The sequence below is a fragment of the Hypanus sabinus genome, chromosome 5, assembly GCF_030144855.1.
Source record: "Hypanus sabinus isolate sHypSab1 chromosome 5, sHypSab1.hap1, whole genome shotgun sequence".
NCBI lineage: Eukaryota > Metazoa > Chordata > Chondrichthyes > Myliobatiformes > Dasyatidae > Hypanus > Hypanus sabinus.
Window position 1 is genome coordinate 6,450,298 of NC_082710.1, and position 27,449 is coordinate 6,477,746.

At 41.1% G+C, this 27,449-nt stretch overlaps 1 protein-coding gene across 1 annotated transcript in view; it reads right to left on the reverse strand.

Annotated features, from left to right (window-relative positions):
• Positions 1 to 27,449, reverse strand: part of adgrv1 (adhesion G protein-coupled receptor V1) — a 539,532-nt gene that overhangs the window by 316,392 nt on the left and 195,691 nt on the right. The window contains exons 39-44 of the mRNA XM_059969328.1: positions 18,760 to 18,853; positions 16,875 to 16,953; positions 11,677 to 11,815; positions 8,537 to 8,678; positions 6,425 to 6,687; positions 2,305 to 2,480 (exon numbers count right to left, since the gene is read on the reverse strand). Coding sequence (XP_059825311.1) covers positions 2,305 to 2,480; positions 6,425 to 6,687; positions 8,537 to 8,678; positions 11,677 to 11,815; positions 16,875 to 16,953; positions 18,760 to 18,853 — 893 coding nt within the window. The remainder of the gene's footprint in view (positions 1 to 2,304; positions 2,481 to 6,424; positions 6,688 to 8,536; positions 8,679 to 11,676; positions 11,816 to 16,874; positions 16,954 to 18,759; positions 18,854 to 27,449) is intronic.

The window sequence follows — 27,449 nt, forward strand, 5'->3', positions numbered from 1 at the left end:
TTTTGCCAGGATACTGACTCACCAGCAGTTGGACCTTCCCGATACAGGTGTATTTTTACTACAATCAGTTAAAACACCTTGACTGCACATGGTGATCTCCATTTAACTAATTATATAACTTCCAAAACTAACTGGCTGCACCAGTGATGATCAGTGTGTCATATTAAAGGGGTGAATACTCATGTAATTATTTATTTTGTGTTTTATACTGGTGATTAACTTAGATCACTTTGAGGTGAAAGATCAGTGTTAAAGAAAGCCAAATTAAATCCACTGTGATTCAATGTTGTAAAACAATAAACATGAAAACTTCCAAGGGGGGATGACTTTTTATTGGCATTGTAATGGGCAAAAACAATTCACAATAGTCCAAGTGCGGTCTGACCAATGTCTTATAAAGCCTTAGCGTTACATCCTTGCTTTTATATTGTAGTCATCCTGAAATGAATGTTAATATTGCATCTCACTTCCTTACCACCAACTCAACCTGCAAGTTTACCTTTAGGGAATTCTGCACAAGGATTCCCAAGTCTCCTTGCACCTCAGATTTTTGAGTTTTCACCCTGTTTAGAAAATAGTCTACACTTTTAATCCTGCTACCAAAGTGCATGTCAATACAATTTCCTGAACTATATTCCATTTGCTACTTCTCTGCTCTTTCTCCCAATCTGTCTACATCCTCCTGTAGACTCCTTTCTTTCTGAACACTACCTGCCCCTCCATCTATCTTTGTATCATCTGCAAACTTGGCCACAAAGCCACCAATTCCGTCACTCAAATCATTGACATATAATGCAAAAAGAAGTGGTCCCAACACCAACACCCATGGAACACCACTAGTCACCGGCAGGCAACCAGAAGAGGCTCCCTTTGTTCCCACTCTTTGCCTCTTCCCAGTCAGCCACTGCTTTATCCATGCTAGTATATTTCCTGTAATACCATGGGCTCATATCTTGTTAAGCAGGCTCATGTGCAGCACCTTGTCAAAAGCCTTCTGAAATTCCAAATAACCAACAATCACTGACTCCCCTTTGTCTATCTTGCCTGTCATTTCCTCAAAGAATTCCAACAGATTTGTCAGGCAATATTTTCCCTTGAGGAAACCATACTGACTATGGGCTACTTTATCATGTGCTGCCAAGTACCCCAAAACCACATCCTTAACAGTCGACTCCACCATCTCCCCAACCACTGAAATCAGACTAACTGGCCTGTAGTTTCCTTTCTTCTGCCTCCTTCCCTCCTTAATGAGTGGAGTGACATTGCAATTTTCCAGTCCTCCAGAACCATTCCTGAATCTCTCTCCTTTATCTATGCCTCTCATAATCTTATAAACCTTAACAGATCTCCGTTCAGCCTCCGCCACTCCAGAGAAAACAACTTTGTTTGTCCAGCCTCTTAATATAGCACATGCCCTCTATCCAGGCAACCTTTTCTGCCCCCTCTCCAAAGCCTCAACGTTCTTCCTACAATGGTGTGATCAGAACTATATACAATACTCCAGATGTGGCCTAGCTAGAGGTTTATAACTAATACACCCAAAATGCTCTGCGGGCCAGGCAGCGTCTATGGAAACAATAAACAGTCTCACATTTCGGGCTGAAACCCTTCATCTGGGTTTTGTAAGGCTGCAGTATAACTTCCTGACTTTTGAGCTCAATACAAATATCAGGAAGTTATACTGCAGCCTAATAAGAAGGGAAATGGCATACTTGTCATTATTGTTCAAGGCACGCATGCCATATACCTTCATAACCATTCTCTCAACCTCTGTAGCCAGCCACTTTCTGGGAGCTCTGAACCTGGATATCAAAATTCCCCTGCTCAGCAACACTTTTAAGGATCTTGCCCATAATAGTGTAGTGTCTCTTTGCATTTGACCTACCAAGCTGCACACTTCACACTTGGCAGCCATGTGCCATTTCACCACCCATATCTGCAACTGATATCCCATTTTATTAGTTGCCTGTATTCTATACAATCCACAACACCAGCAATCTTCGTTTCACCTGTAAACTTACTAATGTACTCATCTACACTTTCACCAAGGACATTTATAAAAAATTACACCATTGCAGAATCTAGGAAATATTCATTTTAAAATAAACACCATTACTACTAATTGATATGTTCTATAATATGCTTATTTGCTGGATGATAAATCTACTGATTACAAATAGAGGTCAAATTTTGAAAGTGTGGTCCTTTGAATTGTAAATTAATTTTACTGCGGTAATGTGCAGAATGATCCCAAAAATATCCTTAACTTCTAATGCAAGTAGTTCTGTATTAGATTTATCTGACCTGTTTTCTAACGGGAAGATGCTAAAAAGTCCAAGTGGTGCCTGATTCTGAAGGACTATGATGTGTATCTTTGTCCTGTCACCCAGTCTTGCCCCTCCTGTAGGGCCGAACAGAGTAACCAGGAATTCTTCATCCATCTCTGACTCTTCGTCCAATATAGCAGAAATATGCAGAATCTAAGGAAACAAATTAATGATAAAGTGCTCCAGTTTCCTCCCAGACTCTAAGGATATACAGGTTAGTAGGTCAAACACAGTGCAAGAAGTACTTCATGTTGTATCACTATATTCTGTGTTCTTTTCTATGGCATGATCTGCCTAGATGAACCACGCGAGCAGATTAGGCCATGCAGCCCATTGAGTCCACTTTACCATTCCCTTGTGGCTGATTTGTTATCCCTCTCAACCCCATTATCCTGCCGTCTCCCCATAACCTTTGATACATCGACTAATCAAGAAACTATGAACCTCAGCTTTAAATAAACTCACTGACTTGGCTTCCACAGCTGTCTCTGGCAATGAACTCCACAGATTCACTACCCTCTGGCTAAAGAAACTCCTCCTCATCTCTGTTCTAAATCATTGCCCCTCTATTCTGAGGCTGTACCCTTTGGTCCTATATTCACCCACAGTTGGAAATATCCTCTTCACATACACTCTATCTAGGCTTTTCAATATTTGATAGTTCTCAATGAGATACCCGTCCATTTTCTTCTAAACTCCAGCGAGTACAAGCCTCGAGCCATCAAACACGTCTCATACATTAACCTTTTCATTTCCCAGAATCATTCTCGTGGACCTCCTCTGGACCCTCTCCAATAGCAGCACATCTTTTCTCAGATAAGGGGTAAAACTGTTCACAGCGCTCCAGATGGCATTTATAACTGCATAGTTGACAATAATAAACCAAAAGACACATTGCTAACAAACCAAGGTGCCAGGCAGTGCCAAAGGCATCAGAGATAGCAACTACTGCAATCCGCTCTCTGCACATCAACTAGTTATACCTACTGTAATCATTCTGTTCTTTAGCACAGCCAGTAGTTCACTTAATGCCTTTACAATACCAGTGATCGGGGTTCAATTCTCACTGCTCTCTGTGAGGAGTTTGTACATTCTCCCCATGACCATGTAGGCTTCCTCCGGTTGCCCCAATTTGCTTCCCAATTCCAAAGACGTACAGACTAATAGGTTAGGAAGTGTAAATGGGCAGTGGGGGCTTATTGGACCGGAAGGGCTGGATCCCCTAGTGTATCTCCAAATATTAGTGGTGGGGTGGAGATAGGTCTCTACCAAAGGAGGTGTAAGGTGCTCCTTCCTTCCACCAACTGCAGCTCATCCTTGGGCAAGGTGTAGCACCTGATCAGGGTCATGTGAAACCATGGGAGCAGGTTGTACAAGCAGCCAGTACATATCCCAAGTCCTGGTTATGCGACCACTGACGCCAGGCAGACAATCTCTGAAGGGCATTGATATTAGCTGGGATTACTTCTCTTGTAAAGACAATGCCCAGAAGAAGACAAGGGCAAATCTTTTCTGTAGAAAACTTTGCCGAGAACAGTAATGGTCATGGAAATACCATGATCATCCATGTCATACGACACGGCACGAAATGATGATGATCTCCAAATATATATATAAAAAATTAATTCTATGACATAAAGATGACCTTACACTTTAACATTTGCCTATGTTGTACGTTCTCAGGAACTGTAACACTTTATTCTGAATTCAGTTATTGCTTTACCTTGTTATACCTCAAGTGTGATTGGCGTGCAAAAGAAAGACTTTTCACTGTTCCACGGTACATGTGACAATCACAAACTAATTTACCAAGCTGCACAGGGCATCTTACCATATACAAATACACAACTAGGCCACTAGATGGAGCACTGAAGTGAATTTAATTAGGAAGCCACAAACACAAGAAAATCTACAGATCCTGGAAACCCAAAGCAACGAACGCAAAATGCTGGAGGAACTCAGCAGGCCTTGGTCTCGACCTGAAACATCGACTGCACTCTCTTCTCTAGCTGCTGCCTGGCCTGCTGAGTTCCTCCACCATTTTGTGTGTGTTCTTTTAATTAAGAAGCCAACTTTTAAACTTGAAGCAAATTCACACTACATCAAAACCAAAACAACATATCCTAATACCCTTAGATAAGCACATGAATGAAAGAAAAATGGAGTGCTCTGAGCAAGAGAAGGGTTAGGTTGACCTTAGAATTATAGAACACTGCAGCACAGAAACAGGCCCTCCGGCCAATCTAGTCTGCACCAAACTATAAATCTTCCAAGACCTGCACCTGAACAGCCCTCCATAGCCCCTCCAATCCTTGTACATATACAAATTTCTCTTAAACATTGAAATCAAAGCCAAATGCAACACTTACATAGGCAGCAACTTCCATACTCTCGCCACCCTGAGAATGAAGAAGTTCCCCCTTATGTTCTCCTTAAAATTTCATCTTTCAACCTTAGCCATGACTTCTATTTCTGGTCTCAACCAACCTCTGTGGAAAAAGCCTTCTTGCATTTATCTTATCTACACCCCTCGTAATTTGTATACCTCAATCAAACCACCCCTCATTCTCCTACGCTCAACATTTCCCTAAGATTCCTATGTGAGGCAGCAGAGGGTGATGTGGAATGTTACACTGTTTGGACAGAAAACTACAGGTCAGCCTGGATTGGATGTCAGGCAGACGTAATAGAAATAGGAGAACAGAAGGTAATAATTAAAGTGATTAACAAACACATCCGACACTTTTCATATCAGAAAGTACCTTACGAAGTACTTCTTCATAATCACTATTTCTGGAAACATACAAAATATGAACACTTGTACTGTATATCTGACTGCTTCAGCCATTTAATGAGATCATGTGCTGATGCATTTTAGACTACCATTAACCTTTCACCTCCTTGCTTATCAATAATTTATCTGTTTTAACATATGTTAGCATTTTTTTGGGGTTAGCATGTATCACAAGTAACATCAGTAACTGACTTCAGCCACCAGCCTTCAGATCTGATTATGAACTGTAGATTTAATCAAGAATGCAACTCTGAACAATGGGTCCCTAGGAACCATGCACCAGAGTTAATTGGAAGACCAGACAATGCTGATTTAAATTCATTATTTGGATGTCTGCCATGTGGGTACGAAGAGGGAGGTGGGATGGTGGTGTGCAGTTCAAAGGAAGCATTGTAGGTATGGAATTGTCCTGAATCGCCCTTTGATCTTTAGCATATAAAATGTCGTGTAGTGTAGGGTCAAGCAGACCTTCTTCTTCTGAAAGGATCTCTCTATGATCCCTGCTGTCGAATAAAGAGACTACTTCAATTCTAACAGTACTTCTCTCTGTTGACTTTGTTCACGAGACAACATTCATAAAAATATTAAAATATTCAAAATCAGTTTGGAGGGTCAACGGGGAGAAAAGTTTCAATTTCAAACTATTATTTGTTTTGATTACTTATTTAGAGATATAGCGTGGATAGACTCTTCACGCACTGCCCAGCAACCCACCTACTTATCCCTAACTCAATCATGGGACAATGTACAATGACCAATTAACCTTCTAACTCTTTGGACTATTGGAGGAAACCAGAGCACTGGGAGAAACCCACACATTCCACAGGGAGGACATAGTGAAGACTCCTTACAGAGGATGCCAGGAATAAACTCTGAACTCTGATCCCCCACGCTGTAATAGCATCACGCTAACCGCTATGCTACCTAAGCACAGTACAGTAGCGGTTAGCGTAATGCTATTATGAGGCCAACGAGTCAGGTTCACGTTTGTTTCTTTAACCTGTTCAACATTATTTAGCAATACAAGCATTTATGTTGTGTGTAGACCGTTACCCAGAAGCGGAGTCAAGGGATATGGGGAGAAGGCAGGAACTGAGTGCTGATTGTGGATGATCAGCCATGATCACAGTGAATGGCAGTGTTGGCTTGAAGGGCCAAATGGCCTACTCCTGCACCTATTGTCTATTATCTATTGTTCTTTTTCAATTTCCACTCTAACCCTTCCATGATTTATCTCAAAGATACAGCTTTAATTCTATTGTTTTGGCCAAAGATACTTAAAATACTTTTAAGAGTAATTTACCTTCTTTCTTATACCATCTTCCAATACAATAAGACCTTGTGCAGGCGTTAAGTCCAGCCAAGGATCAGATCCATTCACACTTGTGACAGCGTACTGAACAGAGATGGTCCCAAATGTCCCCTCTGGTGGTTCTCGTATAACGTGTAGTTCAGCAACACTCTCTGATACACCAAGGGCTGTTGGCTCCTTAAGGAAAAAGTGCTCAGTGTTGTTAAACAACAGAATCCCATGCCCATCATCATTGGCAGAGATGGTCACAGTGGCTGCAATAACAAGAGCATTCGGTAAACAGAAATGCCAACAGGTAAGAAATCTCCCTCAAATGTTTGTCATAATCTTCAAGATAACTCAGAATATGCAGATGTTGTATCAAAGCATGTTTTATAATCCTATATCATAATGTAGTATATGATCCTATAACATGGTATGATAAAATGAACTGTAACCCTATATTTCATTAGGAGTTTGAGGAGATTTGGTACATCACCAAAGACTCCAGCAAATTTCTACAGGTTTACTGTGGAGAGCATTCTAATTGATTGCACCACCGCAGGGGGACACTACACAGGATCAGAAGAAGCTACTGAAAGTTGTAAGCCCAGCCAGCCCCATCATGGGCAGCAGCCTCCCCAGCATCGAGGACACCTTCAAAAGGAGAAGCCTCAAGAAGGTGGCATCCATCATTAAGAACCCGCATTGCCCAGGACTTGCCCTCTCCTCATTACTACCATCAGGGAGGAGGTACAGGAAGCTGAAGACACACTCTCAGCATTTCAGGAAAACCTTCTTCCCCTTATTCATCAGTTTTCTGAATGGACAATGAACCCATGTACACTACTTACTTACTGCAATGTTTTATATATATACACACATATATATACAAACGTATATACATATATCTTATTGTGAGTTGTAGTTTTTTTCTTTAATTATTACATATTGCAATGTACTGCTGCTGCAAAACAACAAATTTCATGACATATGCCAGTAATATTAAACCTGATTCTGATTCGTGCACACAATCTTTATTACTTTCCCCCAGTCTAACTGGTCAAGTTGCTTTCTTAGGCTACATCCACACAAGACCGGATAATTTTGAAAATGTTTCGAGTAAAAACGATAGGCATCTACACTATGTGTTTTTGGAAATATCTCTATCCACACTGAAACAGAGATTTCAGTGAATCTCCACCTGCGCATGTGCCGGACGCATCTACCGAAAACAAACGACATGTTTGGTGTCAAATCTCGCCATAAAAGTGCGCATTTGTGTAGTTACAGACTAGAAAAACTTAAAACGACAGACAGCTGTTGGCTGTCACGCAGGAGAACTTAAAACTAAAAAAAAACAAATACTGGTTGTACGGCGGCAACCGACAGGGAGTTCACGGACAGATTGACCCGGCTGACGATGAACATTGAAAAACTGACTAACTGTTGCATTAATAAAGCACCTTGTTAAATGTATAAAACATGTTTGTGTCAGTGTTATCTTGTATTTCCATACAATGTTACATTAGGTTGTTACACATCTATTGTCAGAGAATTGTCTATTGTCTATTGTTATTTACTTGCATAGATAAGTAAACCACCTTCATACGAGCAAGGACAGAAAACAGGGCAAAGTGAGTACAGTATACTTATTTATTCAGTAAGTTATGGGTCAAAGTATTTGATGAGTACATTTCTAACTCTTCTGGCTTCAGTCTCGTTGCCATCTGTTCTAAAATTGTTAGGTTGCATTCACAAAAACAATGCCGTCTGACAGCGTTTTCAGAAGTCTCTAGTTACACTCTCCACACTGATCTGCCTGAGCAGCGTTTTCAAAAATAACCCACCCTGGAAAGCGTTTCTGAAAAGCTCGGGTTTCGGGGGATGAAAACGCCGTTTTAGTTTGGACGGAGGGTAAAAACAAAGAAAAAAAGCTTCGGTTACGGATTTATCCGGCGTAGTGTGGATGTAGCCTTATTTGCAGCTCATGTAAACGATTCCACTTACTCATTCATCTACAAAGCTAACACACCCATTTAAAGGATAAAGCATTCTTGGACCATCCTACACAGAAAGTCTAGAGTCCCGAGTTACTTTTGAAACAGATATTTATTAAGTTACCTGTGGTCCTTGCCCCTAGTTCTAATCCTACAGAGGGATTAGTAAGAATCATCAGGAAGTCCTCATCCCCTTCTGGAGTATCGTCATCATAGATTGCAACCTCTACGCTTTGGTATCTTTCGCCATCACCAAAATAAATGATCTGCAAAATCAAACAAAATGATGTACCCACACACAAATTGGAAATCACTTATATTTTCCAATAATAATGGTATCAATGTGTGACTGATATTTACCAGCCATCGCTCAATGCCCATCACTGGTTAGCTTTAAGCCAGTTGTAGTGAGCCCACTCCTGAGACACAAGAGATTCTGCAGATGCTGGAAATCCAGAGCAACACACACAAAATTCCGGAGTAGCATCTATGGAGAGGAATAAACTATTGGTGTATCAGGTCAAGACCCTTCATCAGGACTAGAAAGGAAGAGGGAAGATGACTGAATCAAAAGGTGGAGCTTGAAGGGAAGTATGACTAGCTAGAAGGTGGAAAAAGTAAGGGGCTGGAGGAGAAGGAATCTGATAGGATGGAGAGTGGAGCATGGGAGAAATGGAAGGAGAGTCACCAGGGGAAGTGACTGGCAGGTGAGGAAAAGAGTAAGATGCCAGAGTGGGGAATAGAAGCAGAGGGAAGGGGGAGGTAATTACCAGAAGGAGTCTGGCGAATTTCCCTTCCTTTCCACTCCTGAAGTAGGGTCTCGACCTGAAACATTGGATGCTTATTCATTTCCACAGACGCTGCCAGACCTGCTGAGTTCCTCCAGCATTTTGTGTTTGTGTTGCTTTCAGTGTTAAATTACTTTGCTTAAGACCAATTGGACTGTTGCCACTCATGTGGCCCTTTGGAGTGGTGCACATCTATAATAATTGAGGAGCTCAACATGGTCAATAATTGAGGTCACTCAACATGGCCACCTCCTTGTCCACGAGCAGAAGAAACCTACAGTCATTTAAACCTCGGCACATCGTCAAGGAACAGTGTTGCATCTCAGAGTCTGGAAGGTACGTGACTTAAATCTACTGGTGGAGCCATTTTCATAAATACAAGACTGTGTGGGCAACATTTTAACACTTCTGCTGTCCTTGTCTTTCCAGGGGTTAACGTATTATCAGAATAGACTTGGCAAGGAAATCCAGTGCACTGTTTCTGTGGCCAGCAAGAGTATGTGGTTGAGGATATGAATTCAAACAAGCTAAGATTAAGCATTTGAGTTATTATTATGCCAATTTATGGCAACAGAGACTAATCCATTGGATGAAAGATTTTATAAATATAAACTAATGCAAATTAATATTGATCCAATTCCAGAACAGCATTATGGGCAGAGAAAAACAAGCTTAGTCAGTATTCAAATCAGAAAGTGTACAGTTTTGGTCACCTACCTACAGGACAGATGTAAATAAAATTAAAACAGCACAGAAAAAAAATTATAAGGATGTTACCGGGACAGGAGGGCCTGAGTTATAAGTTTAGGTTAGAACTTCATTCCCTAAAACGTTAAAGATTGAGTGCAGATTTGATAGAGGTATACAAAAGTATAAGGGGTACAGATAGGGTAAATTTAAGCCTGCTTTTTTCACTGAGGTTGGGAGAGACTACAAGAGAGATCATAGGTTAAGGGTGAAAGGTAAAATGCTTAAGGAGAACCTGAGAGGAAATTTCTTCTCCCAGAAGGTGGTGGGAATGTGGAATGAGCTGCCAGCAGAAGTGAGCTCAATTTCAATGTTTAAGAGAAGCTTGGATAGGTACATGGATGGGGAGGGTATGGAAGGCTATGGAGGGCATGTAGGTCAATGGGACTAGGCAATTTAAATGTTTCATCACTGACTAGATGGCCTGAAGGGCCTGTATTTGTACTGTAGTTTTCTATAACCCTACTACTGGCTAAAAGCTCTCATCTGGATTTCCTGAACAGAGCAACAAAATTAATATTTAAATACAAGAGATTCTGCACATGCTGGAAATCCAGAGCAATGCACACAAAATGGTGAGGGAGCTCAGAAGGTCAGCCAGCATCTATGCAGAAGACTTAAGAGTCAACATTTAGGGCCAAGACCTTTCATCAGGGAAATAGTAGGACATAGATTAATGGGAAACAATTGATCGAAATTTTCAATTTAAACCTGTAGTTCATTTGTTCATAATATGACATGTTGTGTGCCATCATTCTCCTTAGCAAATTTTTCTGCCGAAGTGGTTTGCCATTGCCTTCTTCTGGGCAGAGTCTTTACATGACGGGTGACCCCAGCCATTATCAATACTCTTTAGAGACTGTCTGCCTGGCATCAGTGGTCCCATAACCAGGACTTGTGATAAGTACTGGCTGCTCATACGACCATCCACCACCCGCTCCCATGGCTTCACGTTACTCTAATAGGGATGCTGAGCAGGTGCTACACCTTGCGCATGAGTGACCTGCAGACCAGTGGAGGGTAGGAGCATCTTACACCTCATTTGGAAGGGACCATCTTCATGCCATCACACAAAAAACTGTATTTAGCTGTATCAAATACAGAAGCTTACAATCCAGCATTTTACTTCTGAACTTACATTTGTTTTAATACAATCCTTATGTACAGACGCTCCTGCGCCAAATGTCACTTTATAGACAAACAATCTATCTTATGTACTTATATTTATTGTGCTCTTTATCTCATTGTGATTTTTAGTGCTATATCAGCCCAGAGTAACAATCACGCACATAACACATAAAGTATTATCACAAATAAATTAACAAATAATAAGATGCATAGATGATAGAAGTTAAAAAGTAAACAGTACAGTGCTACTGGTGCTTCAGACATGATGAGACCTGGGTGGTGGCAGGAGTTCAGTAGTCTCAGCCTGAAGGGCTGAAGGGCTGTTTCCAATCCTAACAGTTCTTGTGCTAATGCTATGATACTTCCTGCCTGATGGTAGGGGGTTGTTGGATTGATGGGAGGGATCATTGACAATGCTAATGGCCCTGTGTATGCAGCACTCCAGATAAATATCTCTAATGGGTAGAAGAGACCCTGATTATCCTCTCAGCCATCCTGGCACACACCTGCAAGAGTTTGACAGAGGCAAATACTCTAAATTATGGAAAATTAATAATTAATATACAACATTTTGTATGTTTATTTTAAAATTACAACTCACCATTGGTTGCACATTGAAGTCCAATCCAAGTTGTGCTTTTAAATTGTGAGGATGGCAAAGCAGTGAAACATTCCCATATGTGCCCCCCTCTCGATGAATCACCAGGATGAGAGTTTCCATGGTTTCATTCACTTTCAAACTTAAAGAAAAAGCACAGCAAAAACTTATCTGTTAAGGTAAAAATTGTTCCAACAATACAGTTCTAGAGAGACAATGCCTGAATGGCAACTAAACCTCGGCAGAGAATGCAGTTATAACTTTTCTTATTAGAAATATTATTAAGTTTTGTCTTAACATTAACACGTTCCAGCATATTTGCCTATCCAATGCTGTTTTCACATTCATCAAGGTCCCTCTCACTGGTGAATACTGAAACAAAGCATTCATCAAGGTCCTCCTCTGACTCCAGCTCCATTTCTACATTCATCCCTGATCAGTCCTACCCTCAGTCTATTCACCCTCTAGTTCTTCCCGTACAGGCAGAATGCCTTGGAGTTTTCCTTATCACCACTCACCAAAGCCCTGCCACATCCCCTTCTAGCTCTCCCTTCTAAAGCTCCTTCCTGGTTACGTTGCAATTCTCTAGATCCTGTCTGATCCTTGCTTCCTAAACCTGAAGTAAACTTCCTTCTTCGTTCTGACAATATTTTCCACTTCTCTTGCCATCCGCAGTTCCTTCACTCCACCATCCTTTCCCTGCCGATCCAGAATCCCATTCAACTGCTCTCTGAACAACTTATTATGGAGACAAGAATCTGAAATGTAAATAGGTGTGTGGAATGTATTCGGGCCTCTCCATATCGGCTTTATGAATTGATAGGATAACTCTAAATCAGGCCAATTCATAAAGATGAACAGAACCATGTATGGAATAGAACTGGCTGAATTCTTAAGTCAGTGGATGTATAGGGACTAACATATTTAGTGAAAGGTGATTAAAGTGAATGAAATTGCTACACAGCACTCCTTGTTCATATCAGGGGCTCCTAACCTTTTATATGCCATAGAGCCCAACTATTAGCCGACGGGCTCCTGGACCCCAGTATGGGAACACCTGATTCATCGGAATGAATTTTACAATTTTAACCACCCAGCTACCACCAATTTAATTCCACAAACCAAAATGGGTCCAGGGAGGACTCTTGACACAATATATTGGTTAATCAACCAGAGGAGAGGCCATACTGGATCTGGTATTAGGCAATAAACCAGGTCAGGTAACAAATCACACAGTGGGTGAACATTTCAGAGACAGTGACCACAACGCCCTGACCCTGAAGAGTTTTCTAACACTCCTGTTCCATCTATGATTGTTACAGTTTATCAGTTCATGCTTCCAGTAAAATGGCAACGCACTCGAACACAGCAGCTTCACTCGGGCCAACCAAAGGAGTTATTGCCTTTTTAGACATTTTTTTTACGATCACAAGACCATGCTGGACATTAAGAACTTAAAGTACTGCAATTTCACATCATTAGCGAGTTACTCATTGGCACAGAAACGGAAGGAGCTGGACTCAGTGTGAATTCTGAAGCAAAGTATTCATTAAGTACCTCCGCTATGTCCTTTGATTCCATGCACACGTTTCCACTGTCGAGTTGATTGGTCCTGTTCTCACACAGCTCACCCACTTGCTCTTCACATACTTGGAGAATCCCTTGGGGTTTTCCTTAATCCTGTTCGCCAAGGTCTTCTCAAGGCCCCTTCTAGCTCTACTAATTTCATTCTTAATCTCCTTCCTTACAAGCTTGTAATTTTTCAAGAGCTCTAACAGTACCTAGTTTCTTGAAACTTTCGTTAGCTTTTTTTTCTTCTTAACTAGACTTTCAACAACCTTTTTACACCATGGTTCATTTACCCTACCATCCTTTCCCTGCCTCAATGGAACATACTTATGCAGAACACCATGCAAATATTCCCTGAATATTTGCCACATTTCTGCTGTACATTTCCCTGAGAATATCTGCTCCCAATTTAAGCTCACAAGTTCCTGCCTAAGAGCATCATATTTCCCCCACCCCAATTAAATGTTTTCCCAAATTGTCTGCTCCTATCCCTCTCCAGTGCTATGATGAAGGAGATAGAGTTATGATCACTATCTCCAAAATGCTCTCCTACCAAGAGATCTGACACCTGACCAGGTTCATTTTCCAATACCAGATCAAGTACAACCTCTCCTATAGATGGCTTATCTAAATATTGCGTCAGAAAACATTCCTGAACACACCTAACAAATTCCATCACATCTAAACCCCTCACTCTAAGGAGATGCCAGTCAATATTAGGAAAGTTAAAACCACCCATCACAAAATCCCTATTATTATTGCACTGTTCCAGAATCTGACTCCCAATCTGCTCCTCAAAGTCTCTGTTACTATTGGGGGTCTATAAAAAAAAACACCTAGTAGAGTTATTGCCCCCTTCCTGTTTCTGACTTCCACTCACACTGACTCAATAGACAATCCCTCCAAGACTTCCTCCTTTTCTGCAACCATGATACTAACCCAGATTAGAAATGCCATGCCCCCACTTCTTTTGTCTCCCTCCTTGTCCTTTTTGAAACATCTAAACTCTGGCACACTCAGCAGCCATTCCTGCCCCTGAGACATCCAAGCCTCTGTAATGGTCACAGCATCGCAGTTCCATGCGTAGTTCATCCCCCTTGTATATGATACTCCTTGCATGAAAATAGACACATCTCAATCCATCTGATTGAGTGTATCTTTGCACTATCATCCGGCTATCCTTCCTCACTATCTCCCTACAAGCTGTCTCCACATGTGAACAAACCACCCTATCCTCCACCTCTTTACTTCAGTTCCCACCCCCCTGCAAATCTAGTTTAAACCCTCCCCAATAGCATTAGCTACAATATCCTGGGAAGGAGGTTTGCTAATGCTATGTTGAATGATAAATAAACTTGAATTTGAACTTGAATGTAGGGAAACTACATTGTACGGGTGACTGGAAAATTGCAAATGTTGCTCCGCTATTTAAGAAGGGTGGGAGGCAGCAGAAAGGAAACTATAGACCTGTTAGCCTGACATCAATGGTTGGGAAGTTGTTGGAATCGATTGTTAGGGATGAGATTACGAAATACCTGGAGGCACATGACAAGATAGGTGAAAGCCAGCACGGCTTCCTGAGAGGAAGATCCTGCCTGACAAACCTACCGCAATTCTTTGAGAAAATTACAAGCAGGGTAGACAAAGGAGATGCATGGTGTACTTGGATTTTCAGAAGGCCTTTGACAAGGTGCCGCACATGAGGCAGCTTCGCAAGATAAGAGCCCATGGAATTACAAGGAAGTTACCAGCCTGAGTGGAGCATTGGCTGGTCAGCAGAAAACAGAGAGTGGGAATAAAGGGATCCTATTCTGGCTGGCTGCTGGTTACCAGTGGAATTCCACAAGGTTTGGTGCTGGGACCTCTGTTTTTTATGATGTATGTCAATTAATGGACATTAATGGATTTGTGGCTAAATTTGCCGATGATACGAAGGTAGGTGTAGTGTTGATGAAACAGAGAGCCTGCAGAGAGACTTAGATAGTTTAGGGGGATGGACAAAGAAGTGGCAAATGAAAGACAATGTTAGAAATTGTATGGTCATGCACTTTAGTGGAAGAAATAAATGAGCAGACTATTATTTAGATGGGGAGAGAATTCAAAATGCAGAGATGCAAAGGGATTTGGGAGTCCTTGTGCAAGATACTCTAAAGGTTAACCTCCAGGCTGAGTCGGTTGTGGAGTAGGTGAATGCAATGTTGGCATTTATTTCTAAAGGTATAGAATGCAAGAGCAAGGATGTGATGTTGAGGCTCTATAAGGCACTTGTGAGACCACACTTGGAGTATTGTGTGCAGTTTGGGGCTCCTTATTTTAGAAAGGATATGATGACATTGGAGAGGGTTCAGAGAAGATTCATGAGAATGATTCCAGGAATGAAAGGGTTACCGTATGAAGAACATTTGGCAGCCCTTGGGCTGTATTCCCTGGAGTTCAGGAGAATGAGGGGGGGGATCTCATAGAAATATTCTGAATGTTAAAAGGTCTGAACAGATTAAATATGGCAAAGTTCTAGGACAAGAGGGCACAACTTCAGGATTGAAGGACATCCATTTAGAACTGAGATGTGGAGAAATTACTTTAGCTAAAGGGTGGTAAATCTGTGGAATTTGTTGCCACGAGCTGCTGTGGAGGCCAAGTCATTGGGTGTATTTAAGGCAGAGATAGATAGGTTCTTGATTAGCCAGGGCATCAAAGGGTATGGGGTGAAGGCAGGGGAGTGAGCATGAATGGAAGAATTGGATTAGCCCATGCTTGAATGGCGGAGCAGACTCGATGGGCTGAATGGCCTATTTCTGCTCCTATATCTGATAATCTTATGATCTAATGGAAACTTCAAGAAACCCTTTCAATGTCAAACATAAGAAAGATGTATTTACTGAGACACCTGTTCCATAATCCAACATATTACATAAATAGAAATGTCATATGAAACAAATGAATTCAACTATGAAATTCACTTAGAAGTTATAAATTAAACAAATCCATATTAAGGAATGCACCAACATTCCATAGTAAAAGTAACCTTATTATAAAAGACACTAAAGCTATCATGCACTACCAGGCTCAAGGAGAGATCCTATCCCACTGTTAATAACTATTGAATGTAATACAATAAGATTAGGATGGTGGAGTGGAAATACATCTCTACCAAAGGTGGTGGATGGTCGTATGAGCAGCTGGTGCATATCACAAGTCCTGGTTATGCGACCACTGATGCCAGGCAGACAATCTCTGAAGATTATTGATAATAGCTGGCATCACCCATCTTCTAGAAGAAGGCAATGGCAATCCACTTCTGTAGAAAGATCAATCGTAGTCGTGGAAAGACCACGACTGGCCACGTCATATAAACTGGGTTAGAACAAACGAATGAAAAGATGGACTCTTGACTGCAAGATCTACCATGGTGTGGATTTGTACCTTGATTTCTATCTGCATTGCATTTTCTCTGTAACTGTAACATTTTATTCTGCATTCTGTTGTTGTCTCCCTTTGTATTACCTCAATGCACTATTGTAAGGAAATGATCTGTACGGATAGTGTACCCAACAAACCTTTTCACTGTACCTCGGTAAATAGGACAATAGGAAATCAATTTACCTAATTTATTGAAAAGTTTGCACACTTACTTAACGTGTTGCCATTCAACAATTCCCTTCACACCATCATTTGCATTAATAGTTATCTCAGAAACCTGTCCTGCCGCATCTGGAAATTAAAACCACAGCTTTAAAACCAAAAACAAATAATTAAATGAATAACAAATAAAATGTCTGATAAGCAGACATGAAGAAGGAAGCCAGTTTGAAAGGTGCTGAAGAGAGTTGGTAGAGTAAATGAGATGAATTTGGACACAAGAGTATGATATTAAGCACATCTGAGCAAGTTTAGTGAAGATCAGGAAATAGCAAAGACGACAGTTAGAGTTGGGAAAATAAGCAGACCATTTACTGGGATGGGTCTGTGGATTGTGGAGGGGGTTCGGAGTGATGATGGATGAGATTGTCCATGCCAGTTCAGGAGCCTGATGGTTGTAGGTGATAAGAGTTGACTTGAAAGAGGTGTGCAAGATGATAAAAAGAATAGATGGAGTGGAAAACCAGAGACTTCTCCCCAGGGCAGGAATGGTTGATACAAGAGGGCATAATTTTAAGGTGATCAGAGGAAAGTATGGGGCGATGTCAGAGGCAGTTTTTTTTTCCATAGAGAGTGGTGAGTGCATGGAACACACTGTCAGGGACAGTGGTAGAGACAGATACAAGAGGCTCTCAGATAGGTACATGGATGAAAGAAAAATGGAGAGCTATGTGGGATGGAAGGTTTAGAGTGACATTAGAGTAAGTTAAAAGAGCAGCACAACATTGTGGGCCAAAGGGCCTGTACTGTGCTGTAATGTTCTATGTTCTATGCTAAATATTGACAGAGTTGTACAAGATGATAAGAGGCAGAGATCAAGTGCACAGCCAGAGACTTTATCCCAGTGCCAAAATGGCTAATACAAAGGGAAATAATCTTAAGGTAATCAGAGGAAAGTATGAGGGGATATCAGAGTTAAATATTTTACACAGAGAGTGACGGGTGAACAGAATACCTTTCCAGGGGTGGTTGTAGAGGCAGATAGATAGAAGTATTTTAGAAACTCTAAGAATAGAAAAATGGAAGCCTATGTAGAAGAGAAGGGTTAGATTGATCTTAGAGTCGGTTAAAAGGTCTGCAGAACATCGAGGGCCAAAGGACCTGTTCTGTGCTGCATTGTTATATGTAATCTGTATGAACTATCAAAGCATCAAAGCTAAACTAATAGAGCGGGTTGATGGGATATATTCCAAAGAAGGAAACATCAGGAACACAGCAGAAGAATGAGACAATGTTCAGGGTGGAATGCCAGGCTGCTGTAGAAGACCTCAGATGAAGTGACCAAATAGATATACACACAATGACAACTCCATGAGGTATACATGTACACCTGCTCATTAATGCAAATATCTAATCACCCAATCATGTAACAGTAGCTCAATACATAAAAGCATGCAGACTTGTCGTTCAGAATGGAGAAGAAGTGTGACCTACGTGACTTTGACCATGCAATGAATGTCGGTGCCTGATGGGGCGGTTTAAGTATCTGATTAACTGCTGACCTTCTGGGATTTTCATGCACAACAGTCTCTAGGGTTTAGAGAAATGGTCCAAAAAACAAAAAAAATCTAGTGAGCAGCAATTCTGTGGGGGAAAATGCTTTGCTAATAAGAGAGGTTAAAGGGGTGTGGCCAGATTGGTTCAAGCTGACAAGGTTAAGACAGTAACTCAAATAACCATGTGCTTTGGCAGGGGTGGACAGATGAGCATCTCTGAACACACAACACATCAAACAGCAACAGAAGACCACACCAGATTCCACTCCTGTACCTAATAAAGTAGTCACTGAGTATATATTAAAAATCTCAAAGAACCTAAGATTCAATGCTACGATATTAAATAAAAAATAACATAGGTATATAAAGACAGAATACACACCCAATCGAGGGGGGAGAAGGCTTTGATCTGAACGGATGAGCTTCACAGATGTTAGATTCACAAGAAAGACCTCCTGCAATTCAGGAATATCATCCTGCAAAAATATACATTTCCTTACATCAAAAGCAATCACACATCTTCTTCAAAGTCAGATCTCTCCCGAAGTAAATAGTATCTTGTGAATCACAGAACAAAAAACAAATTTAGCAGCATCAACCATGTGACTTGATGATAACTGAGGAAACTATAGGTTTGTTAACTTGATTTAAAATAAGATGATGCAGAAAGAAATAATTAAAGAAACACGACAATTCAGGTGACCCCTGCATTGTGAAGGTTGGGCACCTGGAAAACAGTCCAGACCAACTTTTTAAATAACACAAATCTATATCATCTGAAAATACATCAAGAACCTTGAGTTGCCTCTTAATATGCCATTTTAACCACCCTAGCAACTTGCACAGATACTTTGAGGGATCAATGGACATGGGCCTCAGAATCTCTTTGTTCCTAAGAAAGACAGCAGGGTAGCACAGTGGTTAGCACAACGCTTTACAATACCATTGACCCAGGTTCAATTTCCACCACTGCCTGATCCTCAGTGACTTCTGGCTGGTGGCTAACAAACAAGGAAAGCAACTAAATATTTTGTTAACCACACTTATTCTGGCAAACGATCATTGCGAGTAATAACCCTAACTTGCCTTTGGACTTGGAGGTGATTTGATGTGGCAGAACCAAGACGAGATGAGGCGGCAAGCCTGTCACCTAGAGCGTGGGAAAACATGGAAGATCGGGCACAGGCTAAAATCGAAGCCGTGGGATCCAGACCCCAGACACTACAGAGCAGGACATGCAGATGGAGATTTACAGGCCAAGTCAAAACAGCGAAGTCCAGCGTATCCAAACAGCAAAACCTGTTGTTCGGATGGAGATTTAAGCACCAGGCCGGATTGAAAAGGTCAGGATGTCAAGGCCTGAGGCAAGTTACTGTCTGATTCAGATTGCTGGTTGATGTTTGGATGGAAAGTTAAGCATGGGGCCAGATTGAAAAGGTAAACGTGCCAGAAAGATCAACTTGTCAGGGCCCGAGGAAAGGCACAGGCCAATTAAGATCATGGCTCCACGATGTTTACTCAGCTCTGCGCTGAACTACAGGACTTTCTTGCAGATTCAGTTCAGAATTACTATATGCTTTTGGTTATGGCCTGCATATTTTTTATCATTACACATTGGATGTTCTTCAGTCTTTTTTATGGGTTATTTTATTCTTTTATTTTCTTATGAACATAGTATTTTTTTTTAATTCTCTGGTCATTGGGTATTAAGACCGTATTTTTTCATATATATGGTATTTTTGGGGTTTCTTTGTTTCCCGTCTTCCTGTCCGGAGACAAATCTCAAGGTTGTATAATGTACACATACTTTGATAGTAAATGTACTTTTGAATGTAAGAAGTAGGAGCAGGAGTAGGCCATCTGGCCTGTTGAGCCACGACTTTCTGAACTTTTGTCTATAAGGAGTTAGTATGTCTTCCCCACATGGGTTTCCTCCAGGAGCTCCGGTTTCCTCCCACAGTCCAAAGACAGACAGGTTGGTAGACTATTTGGTCATTGTAAATTATCCCATGATTAGGCTCGGGTTGCTGGGCAGCACGTCCCAAAGGGTCCACTCTGCACTGTAGCTCAATAAATAAATAAATACTACTAAGAATTCTGCCACTTACTCTGTATAATGACCTTTAAATTCTTAATAACAACTAATTCAAAATAAATTTATTACCAAGTACATATACGTCATCAGAGTGGCTGGCTGCCTGGTGTGACAAGCTATGATGATGACCATATACAACCCTGAAATTCATTTTCTAGTGGACATTCACAATAAGCACAGAAAAACACAAAAAAAATCAATGAAAGATTGCATACAACAGGATGGACAAACAACCAATGTGCAAAAGACAACAACAGTGCAAATACAAAAAAGAAAAAAATAAATAAATAACCAACAAATAACAAGAACATGATATGAAGAGTCCTTGAAAGTAGGTTGAACACTGAGCTGAGTGAAGTTTAGTGAAGTTATCTCCTCTGGTTCAGGAGCCTGATGGTTGAAGGGTAATAACTGTTCCTGAACCTGATGGTGTTGGTCCTGAAGTTCCTGCACCTCCTTCCTGATGGCAGCAGTGAGAGGAGAGCAAGGCCTGGATTGTGGAGGCTCTTAATGAAGAATGCTTCTCTCCATGTAAACGTGCTCAATGGTGAGGAGGGCTTTACCCACACCCATGATGGACCAAGCCGTCAAAGACCAGTGCCAATTTACTAAATACAGAGAGGCATGAATCCAGTGGAAAGAAATACTTCGAAGACCTCCTCAACCATGACTCAATCCTCACTTGATTCCATCCCGCTGCAACATACTCTGGATGGCATCCCTAACCACTCCTAACCAATAAGATGTCAAAAGTCCCTCAGGTTCCTAAATGACTAGGTGGTGTGCAGTCCAGCAACAAGTGATTGCTTCAGTCATTTGTGATTGCAAGACCCCATTGGGCATTGTTAATGTAGAATACTGCAAGTCCCGTTCAATGGTTTATTGGTGGGACCAACGACGTGGGAGCTGCATAGTTTCAGTTGTACTGCAGGCTAAACCTCATGCCACAGTGTCACCCGCTGTAACTGCCAAGAGAGGTACCGTGTACATGGCATCCATACAGGGCTGTCAGTGCTGCCCTCCAGTGTTCACTCATCTGGGTTGTGTTTGTCTACAGTGGTCTTCTTCTTGCCAACAACATCTACAAACTCAGGGTCTTGGGCTTTATTATATTTTTTGTGTTTGTTTTTGTATGACAATATGTTTACTGCTATCTTATATGTGCTCTATGTGATTTGTGCTGTGTGTGACTGTTAGTACTGAGTTTTGTTCCTACGCCCTGAAGAAACGCTACATCATTTGGCTGTATTCATGGGTATTTGTGTGTGGCTGAATGACAATTAAACTTGAACTTGATTTGCAAATGCAGCTCTGAGTGTGTGAGACTATCAGCGGATATGCCAATTTCACACCTACAGTATTAGATATAAAAAGTACTTATTCTATGCAAACCTGTCAAGGGTTTTTCTTATGAAAAATGTTGCTGGACTATGCAGATTCAATTAAACATTAGGATTCAAGGATGCATAACTGAGCAATGCTTTGAAGTATTAGTAGGCACATCTTCTAGATACTCCGAGTGGTTTTATCACTGCCCAGTATGGAGACTCCAATGCACAGGAATTAGGATATAGACTCAGCCAGCTCCATCACAGACACAAATCTCCCCATCACTGGGGACATCTTCAAAAGATGATGCCTCAAGAAAGTGGCATCCATCACTAAGGACGAGGGGAACAGCCTCTTCTCAATATCAGTATCAGGAAGGAGGTATGGGAGACTGAAGATGTGGCCAGAAATGTCAACTGTTCATTCCTCTCCATGGATGCTGTCTGACCTACTGAGTTCTTCCTGCACTTTTGTGTATGCTATTCAACCCTTTAGGAACAACTTCTTCCCCTCTGCCATCAGATCCCTGAATGGCCCATGAAGCCATGAACATTCCCTTACACTTTCCCTTTCACACTATATAGTAATTTATTTTAACATTGTATTTTTTACATGTCTTGCGCAGTACTGTTTCCACAAATCAATAAATTTCACTACACACCAATGATGATAAACCTGATTTTGATTGTAGCCTGCTAGAACTGGGTTAATTCCTCTAGAACAGAGGTTCTCAACCTAGGGTGCACAGACCTCTCGGCTAATGGTAAGGGTCCATGGCATAAAAAAGGTTGGAAATCCCTGCTCTAGAAAGATCTCGAAATAAATCTAGTCTTCAATCATGGGTTCAGATAATCTTTTAGTTTGTTTAATCATCAGCAGAATATTTTTGAGATTATCTGAAAAGGGGTTTGGAAAATACCTCCCAGCAATTTTCTCCAAACCCTCCTGAGATCTATTTTGTTTCTGTTTCATTTCAGAGAATGCAAATTCACTGGCTGTAAATTGCATACTGAAAGCATGACAAGATATTCACTTCCTTGGCCGGGGGCCACTTTTGTGCCAAGCTCAGTTTTCTAAAAATCAACCATTGCCAGTTGTAAAGATCAAACAGTTGCAAGATAAGCTTCCAGCTATTGTTCTTTAACTTCTGGTCATAACCAAAGCCAGCCTTCAGTTCTTAAAATGCAAATAGTAAGCTTTAACCAGTTGGAAGTTGAAAACTCAGCTTTGCATACAAGCACTGTTTATAGCACAGTATTTGTCTTATTGCTGAAGAGGCGCAGTATAAGGTAATGGGTTATTTAATTGGGCTTCTTACAAAACTGTCAACTGTGGCTGAGTTGTTTAGTTCAAAGCTTGCAGACCAGATGGAGATAATTGATCTATTGCTCGATTAGCCCTGATTAGGGTCACATGAAGCCATGGGAGCAGGTGGTAGATGGTCGTATGAGCAGCTGGTGCATATCACAAGTCCTGGTTATGCGACCACTGCTGACAGGCAGGCAATCTCTGAGAGTATTGATAATGGCTGGATTCAACCTTCTTGTAAGGACACTGCCCAGAAGAAGGCAGCAGCAAACCTACACGAAAACTTGCCAATAACAATCATGTAATAGAAGACCATCATTGCCCACATCACACCACATGATGATGATGATGTACTTAGAGAAGTTTTTATTGTAGGTCCCTGGGATCTGTGTCTCCAGGAAGCTTTTAGACCGTTTGTGTTAAAAGGTATATGAAAGAATATCACATGTGTTTGAAGTCACACAAGGGGCAGAGGAACAATACAAGCACAGAGAGAAGTCCAGGCATTTTAGGAGTGGTTAAAGAACATTAAGAAACATGACAGAAACAGGGAAGTGAACTAGTCTTTAAAGATTGGGTAGTTACAGTATAATTTCCCTTTAGTGAGAGCACTCTTGGCGATTTATGTCCAATAGGTTTTAAGATCATCATTTGAGTTTAAAACTTCACGGGCAGCAAACCCAATACCATCACAAAAGAACTGGACAAGCTATTTTCTCCCCCCAACCCTCCTTTTATACACACATTCATTTACTTTGAGAGTCTAACCACAAGAGCAAAATGAAATACTAACATCCGAAAAGACACAGTGAATGGCATTCCCCATCAATATTTAATACATTTTCACATTAAAACCTGGGGAATAAAGGGTTATAAGGGATACTTTTGATACTGGAGAGAGTTCAATGCAGATTTTGGTATGAGAATAGGTTGCTTAAGTCTAGTTTTGTTTCTGAGGTGACTTAAATGTAATGTGTTTAAAATAATAACTGATTTGAAATCCTCATCCCCATTTTCTTGTCCCATTATGGCCTCAGGTTCCTTAAGGTTGTCATGGCCAGGGGAGGTAGCAGGGATAAACTCCCACTATCTATTAAATCATCCCAATGGCATGCATCTCAAATAGCCTCTGACAACCAAGTCCAGCTCCTGGCCTTCACGTGTGGCTTAGCTACTAAGCCCAGCTGAACCATTTCTACTGACAGGACAAGGGACAAAGACAGGTTACTGATGCCTTAAAACCAGTTGCATTTGACAAATGGGGCTCGTCAACTGTGGTTGGCAGCTCATCTAGAAGAAGGAAAACTCTGATCTCAAGCCCTCACGGCCTTGCAGGAATACTCACTCACGGGGAAAGCTTCGGGAGCAAACCCCGAGCAAAATATCCAGAGCAGAACTGGACTCCCTAAGGCAGTCCTATGTTAAGTTCAACACTGACTGGCAACTCCTGTGATGCTGCTGGTGCCAAACTGTATCGGTCTCCTTTGGATTCATTAGTTGTGTGCAAAGGGGGAGCCTGCTACATGGGCAACGCCTTGCTCTCCATATCACACTGCCCAGGTTTGCTATCACAAAGACGCTGGGACACAACATCCATGGTCGACCCCAAACAATGGAGCACCTCAAAGTATGGTCTCATCTCTCCCCATCACAGCAGTGTAACCCTCCAACCCAATTGTGTTCACCAAATTTTTATCAGCCCTTATCTGGGATCTTTACCAGGCCTGACACTTATATGATAGCAGACCCACTATTACAGCGTATTGATGATAGAAAGATCACCTCATCACTGAACATATTCCACAACTTATGGGCTAAATGTCAACTCAGGTTCTTAGTATTATTTATCTGCTCATTTATTATTATTATTTTTATTATTATTAATATATTTGCAGTTTGTCTTCTTTTACACATAGTTTGCTTGTCAATCTTTGTGTGCACTTTTTCATTAATTCTATTCTTTTTCTTTACTCTGAAGGCCTTCAAGAAAACAAATTTCATGTTGTAAATGGTGACATATACGTACATTGATAATAAATTACTTCGAATTTTGAAAAATGGAGGGCTATGAGGGAGGGAATTGTTAGATTATCCTTAGAGTAGGTTAAAAGGTCAGCACAACATTGTGGGCTGAAAGGCCTATACTGTGCTGCATTGCTCTACGTTCTACACTTCACTATCTTTTTTAATTCAGGCACAACTACAGCAGACAAGCAATGCCGCCTTTGCCAATAATATCCATTTCCCATCAAAGAAAAATTAAAAGTAACAAGCACATAGATACTGCAGAAGACTAGAAGATCATAAGATAAAGGAGCAGACTTGATGGCACAATTAAACTGGTGACATTGTCAACTATTACCAATATTTATCGATGCACCATAGAAAGCATCCTATCTAGATTGATACTGTTCCGCATGTGACTGCAAGAAACTGCAGTGTTGAGAGCATACCTCAGCACACCGCAATCAGAGTCAAAAGATTAAGCATAGTGCGATGAGAATCCTGAGCTGCATATATTTCAATGTAAGAACTATCGTAGGAAAGATGGATAACTGTGCTGAAGATGAGGCAGCTGGTTTGCAAACAGAGGCAATGTGCAGAGAGGAGAGGCTGTTGATGGGGCAAAATTGCAGTCAATAGGATGAGTTGCAATGTAAAAGGCAGACAAAATCGAAAGGGTGAATACAGGACTGAAGGGGTTAAAATTGAATGCACGCAGTACATGGAATAAGGTAGATGAACTTGTAGCACAGTTGTAGATTAGCAGGTATGATGCTGTATACATTGCTGAATCATGGCTGAAAGAGGATTATAGCAGGGAGCTTAATGTACAAGGATACAACTTGTATCAGATATCCCACTCTGCAAAAACTCATTTCAGGGAGATAGCACCACCACCCCCGCTCCCTGCAATCCCATATCCTCCCCCCACCACCCCCGGCTGACCTCCAAGGGTGTGTGTAAACAGGGCATTGGATTATGAAAGAAAACAACAATTTATTTGGTCACATATAGAAACTATTTACACTTACACACCCACACACCACACACACACACACACACACATATATATACTCAACAAGGAATGTATATATATATACATTCCTTGTTGAGTATTTTGTTGGCAGTCTCAATGCTAATAGCTAAATGCTAATGCAAATAGCTTTTCTATTTATTTTGGAAACTTTTCTTTGTATTGTGATGTGGCTTGCTTGGCAGATTTGAGCATTTTGCCGGAAGTCTCACCCTCACAGCAATCTGTGTCAATGAATTTGTTAATTTTGCAAGACATCAGATTCACAAGATTCTCAATTATATTATATTATCATGGAGTTGTTTTTTTTATTCTTTTACAACATTAAGCAAGTCTACAGGGAGTTTGGCCTCATCACGTAGGACATCAACAGAGTAGCTCCTTAGCAGCTAGCCAGCTTGTTTAAATAACGTTAGCTATGTTAATAAACAAATGACACCTGTTAAACTCACCCCAACATGTCTTTTACAGTCATTTAACCCACCATGGGCAATAGAAAATTCACTGTTGCAAACAGTGCAGCGAGCAACACTCTTATTATTTTTGACCCCTATTAGGCAGGGGTACACTTTAGTGTAGTCTTGGGTGAAGTATGTTTTACATTTTCTTTTTTTGGAACATGGTGCTACAGAACATTAAACTGAACTGATGGACAATGAAAGAAAGAGAGAGTTCAACTGTAAAGCCCACCCACAGAGAAAACTGATAGGTCTACTTAGCACAAAGAGAGACCAATCAGGATGCTCTCTCGCTAGGTCTGTTACTCGCTCTCTCTGTCTCTGTGTCTCTCTCCCTCTCCCTGCCCCTCTCGCTTGCTCTCAAAAAATCGATTTCTTGGATATTGCAAATAATTTGTGGGCGTCATGGAACATGTGGGAGACTCCCGGAACTTCCAGTAGAGATGGGATGCCTGTTGCATCAAAAGCACAGGTAGGAAGGCAGAGGGAGCGGTGTTGCTCTGTTGGTAAAAAATTAAATCAAATCATGAGACATAGCGCCAGAAGATGTTGAATCATTGTGGATAGAGCTAAGGAACTGCGTGTGAAAATCCCCTGATGGGAGTTGTATACAGACCTCCAAACAGTGGTAAGGATGTGGCCTACAAATTACAACAGGAGTTAGAAATCCATGCCAAAAGGATGATATTACAATAGCCATGGGGGACTTCAGCAGCAGTTAGATTGGGAAAATCAGGTTGGTTCTGGATTCCAGGAGGGGGATTTTCTAAAGAGCCTAACGAGATGGCTTTTTCAAGCAGCTCGTGGTTGAGCCCAACAGGGAATCAACTATTCTGAATTGGGTT